The sequence below is a fragment of the Lissotriton helveticus genome, chromosome 6, assembly GCF_964261635.1.
Source record: "Lissotriton helveticus chromosome 6, aLisHel1.1, whole genome shotgun sequence".
In the NCBI taxonomy this organism is placed as follows: Eukaryota; Metazoa; Chordata; class Amphibia; order Caudata; family Salamandridae; genus Lissotriton; species Lissotriton helveticus.
The window spans coordinates 894798711-894813168 of NC_136067.1; the positions used below are offsets into that span (position 1 = coordinate 894798711).

Genomic DNA, 14458 nt, shown 5'->3' on the forward strand with positions numbered 1-14458 from the left:
TGTTGGTAGGGGCCCCATGACCTGCTTCGCTTGTAAGCAGGTGGGACACCGTTTTTATGATCCTCAGTGTCCCTTGAAGAACTCTAGTGCACCCCCCCCTTCAGTTGGCGAGTGTAGCCCTGGGAGGGGAGGAGATGGTTGCCCATGGTGGGGAGGGTCCCGCAGAGATGTCCCTGGTCTCTCTAGGAGACATGGAATTGGTCCCTCCACCCCGCTGCCTAGTAACACTAAGAAATATAGGCAGTGGGTGACCATTAATGGCCATAGAGTGGAAGCTCTCAGAGACACCGGAGCGAGTGTGACAGCTGTCAAGTGTCACTTGGTGTCCAGAGAGCAGGTAGTTCCCCACGCATTCTACCCTGTGATAGCTGCTGACAACTCCCAGAGAGAGTGTGAGATAGCTCAAGTTTCCTTTGAATGGGGGGGAGTTTCAGGTACTCTTCAAGTTGCTGTAAGGCCCGCCATGCCTGTTGATTGTCTCCTGGGCAATGATTTGGAAGACTCCCCTTGGGCTAAGGTGGAGAGGGAGACACATTTGAAAATGTTGGGTGTGCCAGAGTGGGTGTGTGCAACCACTCGATCCATGACAGCAAGTAAGGGTGTTGATGGGGTTCTGGAGCCTGAAAGTATGGCCCAGGACCCAGCTGTGAAGAGAAGAGGCAGGGGGCGCGTTAAACCGTCCCCCGTAGTTCCCGTGGTCCAGGAGGAGGCAGACCTTGAGGGGTATGCCCTGGAACCCACAGGTGAACAAGTTGCTGAACTGGGAGACCTGCCCGAGCTGACCCACTGGCAGCAGGATGGTGGTCCCTCCAGGGAAGAATTCTGTGCAGAACAGAAAGTGTGCCCTTCTCTTGTGGGTATGAGGCAGCAGGCCTCAGCCCAAACCTCAGGTGATCAGTCAGGGTCACATTTTTTTACTGGGAGAACGACCTCCTGTATAGCGAGCCTAAGGCTGCTGAGCCTGGGTCAGCCCGTGTGCTGGTGGTACCCCAGCGCTTCAGAGCCTTCCTACTGGGGTTGGCTCATGACGTCCCTTTAGCTGGACATCTGGGGCAGGACAAGACCTATGACAGGCTTGTCACCCATTTTTATTGGCCTCAGATGAGAAGGGATACAGATATCCATTGCAAGACCTGTCAAACTTGCCAGGCAAGTGGGAAAAGTGGGCGGAAGCAGAAGGCTCCCCTCCAACCTTTTCCCGTGGTCAGTACCCCCTTTGACCGGGTGGGGATTGACATTGTTGGGCCCCTGGACCCCAAGACAGCCCTGGGCAACAGGTTCATCCTGGTCTTGGTGGACCATGCCACACGGTACCCGGAAGCCATCCCTCTCAGAACAGTGACGGCCCCCGTGGTGGGACAGGCACTGATGGGTGTTTTCTCCAGAATGGGGTTCCCCAGAGAGGTGGTGTCAGACCGGGGCACCAACTTCATTTCCAACTATATGAAGTCTTTGTGGAAGGAGTGTGGGGTAACTTACAAGTTCACCACTCCTTACCACCCTCAAGGTAATGGGTTGGTTGAAAGATTCAACCGTACCCTTAAAGGCATGCTTATGGGTCTTGAAGAACCAATGAGGTGTAAATGGGACGTCCTCTTGCCATGCCTGTTGTTTGCTTACCGTGAGGTGCCACAAAAGTCTCTAGGGTTCAGCCCCTTTGAGCTTTTGTATGGTCACCCGGTAAGAGGACCTTTGAGTCTGGTCAAAGAAGGCTGGGAGCAATCTCCCAGGAAACCTCCCCAGGATGTATACAGTTACATGCTGGCCTTTAGGAACCAGACTAGGCGCTTCAGAGATCTTGCTCAGGCAAATCTGGAGGCCAGCCAGGAGGAGATGAAGCGGTGGTACGACCAGAAGGCCACTCTGGTAGAGCTTCAGCCTGGACAGAAAGTTTGGGTTATGTCCCCTGTGGAACCTTGTGCGCTCAAGGACAGGTGGACTGGACCATTTAAGGTTGTGGAGAAAAAGAGCGATGTCACCTACATGGTGGACTTGGAATCTCCCAGGAACCCCTTGCGGGTCCTGCATGTCAACCGTTTAAAGCCCCACTTAGAAAGGTCCGAAGTGGGCATGCTCCTAGCTACAGATGCTGGAATGGAGGAGGAGAGTGAGCCTCTTCCTGACCTCCTGTCTGCAAAAGAGCAAGATGGGTCAGTGGATGGTGTTGTCCTCTCTGACACACTGACCCCTGAACAGCAGCAGGATTGTCGCAAATTGTTGGGACAATTCCCTGATCTGTTTTCCTTGATTCCTGGTGTCACTCAGTGGTGTGTCCATGATGTGGACACCGGGGACAGCACTCCTGTGAAGCACAAGGCTTACAGAGTGACTGACAAGGTCAGAGCATACATCAAGGAGGAGGTCTCCAAAATGTTTGCCTTAGGGGTGGTTGAGTCCTCTAGCAGTCCTTGGGCCAGCCCAGTGGTCTTGGTCCCAAAGGCTGCAGCGCCTGGTGCTTCACCGGAACTTCGGTTCTGTGTGGATTACCGAGGACTCAATTCAGTCACCAAGACTGACGCGCACCCCATCCCCAGAGCTGATGAGCTCATAGATCGGTTGGGGGCTGCCCGGTACCTTAGTACGTTTGATCTAACGTCTGGGTACTGGCAGATCGCCTTGACTGATGGGGCAAAAGAGAGGTCAGCATTCTCCACACCAGATGGGCACTACCAGTTCCGGGTTATGCCCTTTGGGATGAAGAATGCCCCTGCCACCTTCCAGAGGTTGGTCAACCAGGTCTTGGCTGGACTGGAGGATTTCAGTGCCGCCTACCTGGACGACATCGCAGTGTTCAGCGCCAGCTGGGAGGAACACTTGCGCCACCTCCAGGAAGTGTTGTTGGCCCTGCGCAGAGCAGGCCTCACAATCAAAGCCAGTAAGTGCCAGATTGGGCAGGGTTCAGTGGTGTACTTGGGGCACCAAGTAGGGAGCGGCAAGGTGGCCCCCCTGCAACCCAAGATTGATACCATCCTGGCATGGGCACCGCCCAAAACCCAGACTCAGGTGAGAGCCTTCTTGGGTCTCACGGGTTATTACAGGAGGTTTGTCAAGGATTATGGTAACATTGTGCACCCCTTGACTTCGCTGACTTCCAGGAAGCAGCCACGACTTGTGATCTGGACTGACGCCTGTCAGACGGCCTTCGACACCCTGAAAACTGCAATGTGCACAGCACCCATACTCCAGGCACCCGACTTTTCTAAAGAATTTGTTGTCCAGACGGACGCTTCAGAGCATGGCGTGGGGGCTGTTCTAGCTCAGGTGAATGAAGAGGGCCGAGACTTACCTGTAGCCTTCATCAGTAGGAGGTTACTTCCCAGGGAACAGAGGTGGAGTGCGATAGAAAGAGAAGCATTTGCTGTGGTCTGGGCGCTGAAGAAGCTAAGACCCTACCTGTTTGGGTCTCACTTCCGGGTTCAGACAGACCACAGGCCCCTCAGATGGTTGATGCAGATGAGGGGTGAGAATCCAAAGCTGTTGAGGTGGTCCATTTCCCTACAGGGGATGGACTTCACGGTGGAACACCGCCCTGGCACAGATCACGCCAATGCTGATGGTCTGTCCAGATTTTTCCGCCTTAGTGATGAGGACTCCCTAGGGTAAGGGTAGTTCTCCCCACATTTCAGCTGGAGGGGACACGTGTTAGACCTGACATCATTGGCATGAGTCTCTCCTCCATTTTTTCTGTTTGCCTCCTCTGTTTACGATGTTTTTGCTGGTAAATGCTTTGGGCACTGTGCCACTGCTGATCAGTGCCACAGTGCAAGTGCTCCCTATGTGAAATTGCTGTATTGATTGAATTCCATGTTTGGCTTATTTGGTTTACTGTCAGTCCCTAGTAGAGTGCACCAGGAGTGCCAGGGCTTGTAAATACAAATGCTGCTAGTGGGCCTGCAGCACGTGTTGTGCCACCCACAAGAGCGGCCTAGTAAAAGTATGTCTGAAGGTCTACCATTGCTAGACCACGTGCAGTCTGGTACTGTCACGCAGACTGCGCAAGTACACCTTCTTGCCAGTCCCTAAACCTTCCCTTAACTTCATGTTAGTCACCCCTATGGTAGGCCCACGGGCAGGGTGCATTGTAAGCAGAAGGTAGGACAAGCCTGACAAGGTTGGCATGTCCTAATAGTGAATTACAGCCATATTCGTTTTTCACTATTGTAAGGTAACCTGCTCTCCATAAGTTAGAATGGGCTGCCAGGATTATTAATGCTATAATCCTAGCGGGCTCGGGGAGCATGGTGCAATGTCGAGTTTGGTATCCCTGAACTCAGGGTTTAATAACGCATCCGTTTGGGTGGATGGTTTTTGGACTCTGTGTTTGAAAATAGCACTTTTAGAAAGTAGCTATTTTCTTGTCTAACTGTCTACCGGTCTCTGCTGGTTCTGGTGTGCGTGTGACAGGAGCTGGGTGGCTCCAGAGGTCTGAATGAGTCAGTGTGGGATGAGTGGGACATTTACATTGAGAGTAGAGGAAGAGTAGCTCCTGATAGCCTGCCCTGCCTGATACAATGCTGGCTCCGCCCCCCTGCCAGGCGACTGATGACTCTGTGCCTGCCTGGGACTTTCCTGGCCCACCTCCTGCCGGGCAACTGATGGCCCTGCCCCTGCCAGTGACAATGCTGGCTCCGCTCCTGCTGGGCGGCTGAAGACTCTGCCCTGCACAGTGAATAGGCCAGGTGCTTCGGCCTGGCAACACCCACAACAAACCCAAGATGGGGGGAAATTCCCCTGCATGGACAAAGGGATCAAAGCCAAAAAGGGGTATAAGAGAAGGACCCCTGAACCAAGAATTTAGATCACTCCTGACAAGGAAACCTGAACCAAGGACAAGAAGCCTGCTGATCCAAGGACTGCCTACCTTCTGCCAGAGTGCTGTTTGTTGGGGGAATCTTGCAGTTGCTTCTTTATTTTTGCCAAGGAACCAGGAGAGAGGAACTGTGTGTGTACTCTCAATCTTTGCTAAGAAAATCTCCAAGGGCTGGAAGAGTGCCAGTCTCCTGTTGAAGTCACAGGGCTAAAGGACTTCATCTGCTTAAAGTGCTGTTTGCTGGAACTTGTGAATCCAGCACCTCTGAAAGAATCCAGCAATCTCGACGCCGACGGACGCCGCCGAATCCAGCTCGACATCGTGAGTGACGGCTCCAGTGTCCCGCTTCCTCGACGCCGGCCGCCGGGCCCGATCGACGCCAGCAACAACGCCAGTGAGTAGTGAGTTCGGCTCCAGCTCCAAGTGACCTCGTGTCTGCACCGCTGCTGATCGCATCGACTTCGAGCCCTCTCGACGCCGTGAGCGCTGCTCACTCTTGCAACATCGACATCGACGATGCCGTATCCTGCTTCATCTCGTGAGTGCTGCTCCTGCCTGACTTCGGTCGACGCCGCTGCAGATCGCCCCGACTCCGAGGCCCGATCGACGCCGAAGACGCGACGCCGGACATCTCGACGCCGCTGATCATCGAGTGCTTCACTTTTCCAAGGTACTGTGTTGTTGGGGTCTGTGCGACTCCGGGCTCGACGTAGTGCTCCTCGCGGTCGACGCCGAACCTTTGGATTAACTTTGCCTCAACGTCGTGTGACTCCCGTGTGGGTTACATTGTTGCCAAGAACTGTGTTTTAGAGAAGAAGAGTTGCTTTTGATACTAAAGACTTTGTGCTAAGAAGAAACTACGCTTGAACTATTATTTTTCCTTCCAAGAGTATTTATTAAGATTGTGGTATATTTTTGTCGTTATTTGGTCTTGTGCTAAGCCTTATATAAAAATCCTTATTTTTATAATACTACTGTTTCGTGTCCATTTGTAGTGTATTCACTTTATTACTGTATGTGGTCATCAATGCTTAACGCACTGCCTCTGAGATAAGCCTGTCTGCTTTGCCAAGCTACCAAGGGTGTGAGCAGGGGTTATCTAAGTGTGTGATCCCCTTGCCCTGACTAGAAAAGGTGTGTCCCTATTTGTCAGAAGTGTATACCTCTGCCAACTAGAGACAGCCGCTTCTAACAGTTATGTATTCCACTGTGGCGCAAATCATGAAGGAGTCATGGGTTCTGCCTGAGATTCTAGCCACAATGTCTGATGTGCTGCATTAGGCATCACACACTCCCTGTACCTTGAGTAAGTGTGTGATTTTCCTATTACTGTAGATAAAGCCATTTCTTTAGGGGGGGACATATGGCAATATGTGTGCTATCAACACAGCCAATCACATTGGGGAATTGTGCTACCCGGTAAAACATAAATGTAGTCTTTTGCAAATGTTGGGGGTATTTGGAAATTATATGTATTGGCTTAGTTTGTTAACTGTGATGTACAGGAACTTGTGAAAGACCCTGGAAAAAGCACATTGTGACACCCGGTGCAACTTTTGTGACCCCCTGGTTATTGCCAGAAGATAGGCGTAGGCAACACAATACCTGCACATGTTTTGGGATTGCATTGCTTCTGGGTGTTGGGGTCTGAAGCTGAGACCGTAACTCATCAATTAAATCCAGGATTACCTCACTATTGAGTCTATACTTCTCATATATCTCCTCCTCTGTCGGTTCAAATAGGATGACCCTCAATATCCTCTCAATGTCTCCTCCTCCTTCTCTGCCTACCAGCCAAAATCCTCATCTTTCTCACCAAGACATACAGACCCACAATTCTGAAAGCGCCTGATGCATTTTGGGTGCATCTCTATATTTTGCACATGGTTACCACTTGATATAGAATGATGGTAATTGCATTCCCTAAATGGCCATTGTACAACTAATTGCAATTAGGAAATTCTTTGTACATGGTGTTAGTGGATCACTACTTGGAAATCCATTTTTGCCATTCCCTATTTAGCAATTTCACAAAGGCAATTTCTACTGGATAGAAATCGCATTTTGAAACACCTAAAATGCCTTTCATCCATTCAGAAATGGCATTTTGCATTTACTAATGGCTTGAAATTGTGACCTGCACCAGTAGGAAATTAACAATGCCTTCGTACATATGGCCCTGAGGGCCAGATGCATTAAAAAAATGTTTTGTAATTCCCTACTTGCACATCTTTGCGATTCGCAATTAGGGAACCGCAAAACGGCATGCATGAAAGTGTGCAGTACACTTTCTGCGATTCCAAAGGGGTCGCAAATGAACTACCTCATAAGTAGGTCACAATTTGCGACTGACTACGAATCGCAAAAATCACAGGTATGGTGGCCTGCTGAGATCAGCAGACCAGTACGTCTATGATTGCTTTTAAATAAAGCAGTCATTTTTTTTTCCTTAAAGGAAAACGAGATGCTTTACAAAAAGAAATCTGAAAAGTTGTCTTTTCATTTTTTAAGACAAGGCAGTGGTCCCTGAGACCACTGCCTGCTCTTTAAAATGCTTTTACAAATATTCAAAAAGTGGAAGTGGTCCATTGGGGACCCCTTTCCCATTTGGAATGTCTAACCACCTACTTGAAGTAGGTGGTAATGTGCACTTATTTTGCAACGACATTCACGGTCAAAAAACATTCATGCATACTGTTAGGATTTGTGTTTTTAGCAGGGACGCCCTAAACATGCCCCTACCAAATAGCGAATCACAAACCAATTTTGTAATTCGGTGACAGGTTACGGAATCGCAAAATTGGGTTTGATATATCGCGAAAGAATTTTTTGTGATCGCAACAGGCCGATTCTCAGAATCTGCCCATTTACAGGGAGGAAAATGCTTGATGCATCTGCCCTAAGTTCCTTTACGAAGCCCTACTGGTCGCAGCCACGGCTACCTAGGGTTGAGGTAAGGTTAAGTAAACAAGACTTCCTGGACCAAAGATGGAATTTGTGAGTGCACTCTTCTGTAAGGCTCTACAGCCATATCATATAGTACATCCAAATCTGCATTTTCTGGCACTGAGAAGCCAGAGAAATCCTAAGAGGGCTGGTGAGATGCGGACACATAAATGGACACATTTATGTTGTCTTGCTGCATCATTCTGGACAGAGTAAGACCCCGAGATGTGCTCTTACATAATCTAGATGTGCTAAGAAGAATGAGGTGGTAACCTGAAACTTCTTCTGGAATAGCAGATACTGGAATCTATGTTACAAAACATGCATGGTAGAGAAGGTGCTTTTGGAGACTTGATTTACTTGGGGAACACGGGATAGCCTGGAGTACATGATCACTCCCATTTTTCTTATTTCTATCCACACTGTTGATACCTAAAATTCCCTGACGTCAGGCTACCATGAGTTGGTAGTTTGTCCAGTCGGCACATGACAAGAGCCATCTAGGTCTACTGGGTTTTACTTGAATTTACACCTGTGAAACCACATTTAAACACCCTCATATGCTATTTGGATCAGTTCATTAAGTTCTAGTTTTAAGGCTAATAAAACTGTTCCTATTCAACATTACTTTGTCTTTGGTGCTGACGTAGTTCTGTAATGGCACCTCAGTGAAATTGCACAAATATAAAACTTAGAAACAAGTGCCAACATTCTAATTAACTAGTTATGAGGGTCAACGTGCAAGAATGGACTATCTGAGTCCTCCTAAGACTTAATACAAGGCTATTAAACAAACATACCTGAGGCAGGATTCTAGGTTAAAACTTAATTTGTTTATTTAAAAATTCGATCTTTACAGATAGAAAAAAGTAAGTAGTTAGGTAATTAGTAATAAGCATATTATAAAACTATCAAAGTATAATTCTGAAATACAGATTACTCTCTAAGCAAGTGCAAAAAGCTGTAACTATAAATCAGTAACCAGACTAATTATGGTACTTCCAGAGACACCAACTTCCTAATGCATTTCATTGGTTAGGTTATGCATAACTATTTATGGAAAAAAGTGGACGTTATGTCATAGCAATACAATGGTATGTTCAGCTAATGAATAAAATACACATAACACTGGCAGGCAACTGTAGAAGGCTACAAAGAAAAGAACATCTTGAGCATTGATTCCTCGAGAGAACACAAATATTAGACTTCCTACTTTTACAGACACTACAGTTGAGGTTCATTTTAGGTTTTACTCTGCAAATATGATTATCTGTCAATGAATGCTGATAGCAGCCTAACCATGCTAATTGAAAAAAGTTTAAACGTTTAAATTAGGCATTATTTTTTAACATGTACAAATTCGCCTTCACAAACAATAAATGTAATATATCTCCTCTACATTCTTTGCTGTTCACAGGACGTTAAATGTTATTGTTTTCTCCAAATTAAGTCCACATTTTACTAATTCACAAAAACAACAATTGGAACACTTTAGAAAATAGGGGAGGATTAACATAGCTGTAGATGACATACCGACAAACTTTTCATGAACGAAAGTTACATTCGGGTACCATTAAAGTTGCATTTTAAAATTCAGTTTCATAGAAAAAAGATGTTCTTCATTTTCTGACTGCAACGTTCTCTTATTACTTGAAAACGTCCCAGGATTTTCAGGAGCGTTAGTGTAGGATACGAACATTTGTGTTCCCAGAATATAGGTAAGAGGGAGCCACACAAAGGTATTGAACATATGTGTTCTTCCAGTGAGGAGAAGACCTTGGAACACCCCCTATGTCATGGAGGTGTAGAGCTGAAGATGTGTCTCTTTCTGTCCTGCTGCTACTCCTCAGGTTTGCGGTAAAAGAGTAGTAATATGAATTGAAAATATGACATGCATACATTTCCATACAAACACCTAATGACTACATTCACAATGATTGTACTATTGTCCAGTGAAGGGTGTCATTTTGGAGTCCTAGTAACAACTTGTGGTGTTTGCCGAAATGTCCACATGTCAACGATTTCTAAAGTATGTCTACTTTAACAAAATGCAGTTTGCACTTTGTAAGTTACAGACTGCAGCTTCTGCATGCTACTGATTTCAGTTTTATAGCTCGTCATATGATTTGTGGATCTGTCAATTAAATGCTGTTTGTACTCTGGACGCCATGGAAACATCCAAACAAGGACATAATTAATATCTGGGGTCTTCGCTGTGTAATGTTCAAGAAGGGCAGTTAGAATTTATTTTTCAAGCTCATGATATAGTAACATGATTTTGTTCATTTTAGGATCTGAAAGGTGCTGTACTGAAGATATGCAGCTTCGTAGGAAAGGAAGTGGATGACCAAACAGTGGACGCCATAGTGGAACGAGCAACTTTTAAGAACATGAAAAAAGACGTGACGGCAAATTACGAAAATCTTGGGCAGAACGAAAAGTCCAAAACAATGACGTTCCTGCGCAAAGGTAATTAACAAAATAGACAACAACCCATTTTATTTGCTGTTAATTAATAGTTTGAGCATCACGTGAAAAAACACCCATTCTCATCTTGTTTTTCTCTTTATCGGTAAATAGAGTATGTTGCTATGTAGCTGTGAGTTATCATTTATCTATTTAATTGGATAGGATACAGATATCATTAACGAAAGCATCACATTTCTTAAATGGGATTCCTATTAGATTTCCAAAAAAGTATTGAAATTACATAAAACCTTTTATGCATTTTATTATATATTTAATTTGAGTAGAAATGTAGCCTTTCTGTGTGGCCTCCTCAGGCTTTGTTTATGTTTGTTGGGGGATATTTCAGTATCAAGCTATCGCAAGATTTCTAACAAATAAAACCGGGGAATTAGCAGGGTTCGCAAGGATAAACCTCTTAGATAAACTACTTGGCTCTAACTTACCAAGGATAGGAAGTATACATTTCATACTAAATGAACGAAGACCCGATGATGTAAGTAAAATAGACGCGAAATGGCAGCTAAAACTAAATGTTCCACCTAACACTTTCTGTGAAGCTCTGGGCCTTGCGCAAACATATCTACTGTCACCTAAATTGCAAGCACAATTCTATAAAACGGGATACTTTTTATATATAACTCCTAGCAGGATTGCTAAATGGACTACTGGCTGTGGAACAACTTGCCCGAGATGCGCAGAATATAGGGGCATATTATCAAGCCTGTGCGATAAAATTATCGCAGCTTTATCGGCCGAAAACGGCAGATAAAGCGGCGATAATGGGCTTGCTAATATGCTCTATGGAATTCCAATCGAAGCCCATGTTAAATGTGAAGACATCTAACATGGGCTTCGATTGGAATTCCATAGAGCATATTATCAAGCCCATTATCGCCGCTTTATCGGCCGTTTTCGCCCGATAAAGCGGCGATAATTTAATCGCACAGGCTTGATAATATGCCCCATAGTGCGGATTCCGTGCATATGTTTGTTACATGCCCAAAACTAGAACCATTATTTGAAAGAAGTACAATGTTTTTTAATCAGAGTTCTTCTATTAAATATTCAACTTACACCAACTACTATTATGTTAGGAGCATATGATACGATTAATCTTAAGAAAGGGGGTGCATTACTGTTTGTTGCTATGATCATCCTTCGGATTTGTATTGCCACATATTGGAAAGATCTGAACCCTCCTCCTTTTGGGCATTGGCAAGCTAGACTGTTGGCTACTTATAAGCTAGAGAATGCCATTTATGCTAATAAAAGGTAGACGTGCAAAAAAAAAAGGGGGGTTTGTGATTTGGGACCCTCTGGACTGATGGCTCAATACCCTGAATATATAGAAATGACATTAAATGTATTGTGCTAATATTATGTTACCATGATTACCTTTTTCCGTTCCCTCTCTCCCGTTTCCCTTTCGCCCTCTCTTCCCCTTGGTTAGTCTTTTTTCTATGCCCCTTTGGAACCCCCACGCCCCTGCTGCCTGTCTCAGATTGCTTTTCTGCTAACTCAGTTTTTGATTTTTTTTTAAATAGGATGTTTTGTTCTGTCTGTCGAATGTTATAGATACATTTTTTTTATTATGAATTAGCCGATTCCCACTGCTTGTAAATATAATATAATATGTATTGTTAATATTTTTTCAGATCCGGGGAGGGCCAAGGGGGGGACGAGGTATGGTGAAGAATGAATTGACTCTGTACCTTTCTGGTAAAGCTGAAAAAAAAAAAAGACCTGATTGGATTGTGTTGATTCTTTTTGCAAGGCACCGGGCAGTGAAGTCATGGATTATCAGGGGCTGTATAACTTGATTACAAAAGAGCACATGTTCAGTCTTTGTTTAAGAGATCTGTGCCACATTTCTCCAGCCACCAGTGAGTACTTACTCCGAGGTAAGGCCTGTAGGCGAAATAGAGTGTTGTGAGACAGACGCTAGCAAGAAGGTGTCATGCTGCTGGACTCTTGGTATACCTCAGGTGTTGAATCCAAGGTGCACGCCACACAGCTAGAGATGACTGCTGAAGCACTTATGAGGGATCCGAAAGCAGACTAGGCTGTGCCGAGTTAAACAGCGCCCACATGTAGGGTGCCAACTCAAGCCAAATCACTCCCAAAAAATGTCACCACTCGGTGTGGCAGTCAAGGCAGAGGTCGAATAGCGAAAAGCGACTACAGCAGCAGCAGCAGCAATGAGGTATCCATACACAGACTAGGCCGTGCCCAGCCAAAAAGCACCTGCAAAACCCAGGGCACTCTCTTCAAACGAATCAATCTCAAAATGCCACAGTTGGAAAGACCTTCTCTGACCGAACCCCATAAATAAGCATTTTTTGAAAGGGAAGAATAAGATTTGATTTCCGAACCAGGAGGCTCAAATCAGCTGACCCAATCTACAAGGACAGTATTTTATCTGAAATAGATAGATACTTTGAGGAGAATGGAGAGTGAAGGAATTGGCTCTGATATGGCAGTTGAGCGGAAAGCCTATAAGGTTTTATTATATTTTATTATATATTTATTATAGCCTAGAAGGGTTTATTATATTAAGACCATTTAAAGTTTGTGAAAGCTACTATGCTGAAAATAGATGCTCTCAAGAATATGCTCTCAAGAATAGACTATAAAAGTTCAAGAGAGAATGGTTTGAGGAACCATTAAGGCTACCAAATAAAGAATACATAGATAATAGACAGACTGAAAGACCTTGGTTATTGAGGAAATATGACGTACAAACATGCAGAGTGGTCAAACTTTGGGTGATTCTTGGCCCAACTGATAAAAAGAGATGAAAATGACGCACTCTCTTCAGCATAAAGAATAGAGAAGGAGAAATTGAATAAAGTTTGGATGCAATACACCAGGTGATCTATTGATACTATAACTACCTGTACAATGCAAACAACTCGGTATAAGAACAGATTAATGTTGCCTACCTGTAAATACCAATGCTCTAAATATTCACACCATAAGACTAAGGCTCTCTCGGGGTTGCTGTAGAAGAATAAGAGATTGGTTAAACACCAAATTCAGACAGTCTTCTAACTGAATTCTATAAAGCATTTGCAAATCGCTGTCACTGAAACTCTTAATGGTATATAAGTCTCCATTGCGGTCTGAGAAACTACCCCTGATGACTAGGCAGACTCTGATAATCCCTATCCCTAAGAAAATGGGCGGAGAAGTGGTATACCCACGAAGTTACTGACTACTCTTCATGTTAAATCTGAGTTACAAAGCCTTCAAATAATTCTCAACTCCGTTCTGAATCATATTCTTTCTTTGGTCATCCTAGACCAGAATGGGGTTGTCCCAGTGGTGGGAAGGGTGGGGTGACAGAGCAGCTAGGAAGACTGTTTCATGTAATGAAAGTAATGAAACTCTCACTCCCAATGCTTTTGAGACTGGTGATATTGTCAATTGATTTGAAAAATTAGAGCTATCTAAATGCAATGCTCTGAAACCTAAAGGATTAATTGGGCCATAAGTCAAGGCGGCTCTTCTTGCCCTTGATAATTGCTATTACAGCCAAACAACTTGCAAGTGCAATGCACAAAGTGGGCGTTTGAAAAGGGTTTGATATATGGCTAATGCTACATATCTTCTTATATGCTGATGATCTTATTATATACTTGACAAATGTTCATGCTTTTAGTGTTGAAGCTAACTAAAGATGAAGAGGTTTCTGGTCTAACCGTTAGTAGCATTATTAAGAGAAAGGAATGATTGATTTTGCTGTTTCTTTGATTTGTAACCCCTGGGGGATGGTGGTTCCCAGGAACAAATATCGACCGGGAAGGAGGCTGGCGGCCCTCCTATTCCTTGTTAGTAGTTTTGTGCCCCAAGGAGGTAACAGTCCCTGGGGCAATTTTAAGTATTAGAGGGGTCTCCATACGGCCCCCCTCTTTTTTGATAACATTCCCCTGAGAGGTGGTGGTACCAGGGGACTTTAAAGGCCAAAGGAGGGGGGAAGCGTGGAACCGCTCCCATTAACTTTTTATAATAAATCCCTGGGAGGTGGTGTTCAAGGTCCTTAATTGCCCTTGGGGAGGTGGGCAACCCGTTCCTTGTTGTTTAGTTAAAGCTTGCCCCTGGGATCTGACCCACAGTGCATTACAGGCCTGAAAGAAAAAAAAGCGCAGAAAACTGCACCAAGGTTCTGCAGAACGTTTTAAAAAAAGAGCTTTTTTGTACTGGTGGGGTCCTTGGCTGCCAGCACCTGATTGA

The 14458-nt window shown here is 45.1% G+C and overlaps 1 protein-coding gene across 1 annotated transcript in view; it reads left to right on the forward strand.

Annotated features, from left to right (window-relative positions):
• The window catches only part of LOC144763175 (amine sulfotransferase-like), a 381067-nt gene that overhangs the window by 332653 nt on the left and 33956 nt on the right, over positions 1-14458 (forward strand). The window contains exon 6 of the mRNA XM_078648521.1: positions 10048-10225. Within this exon, the coding sequence (XP_078504647.1) occupies positions 10048-10225 (178 nt within the window). The remainder of the gene's footprint in view (positions 1-10047; positions 10226-14458) is intronic.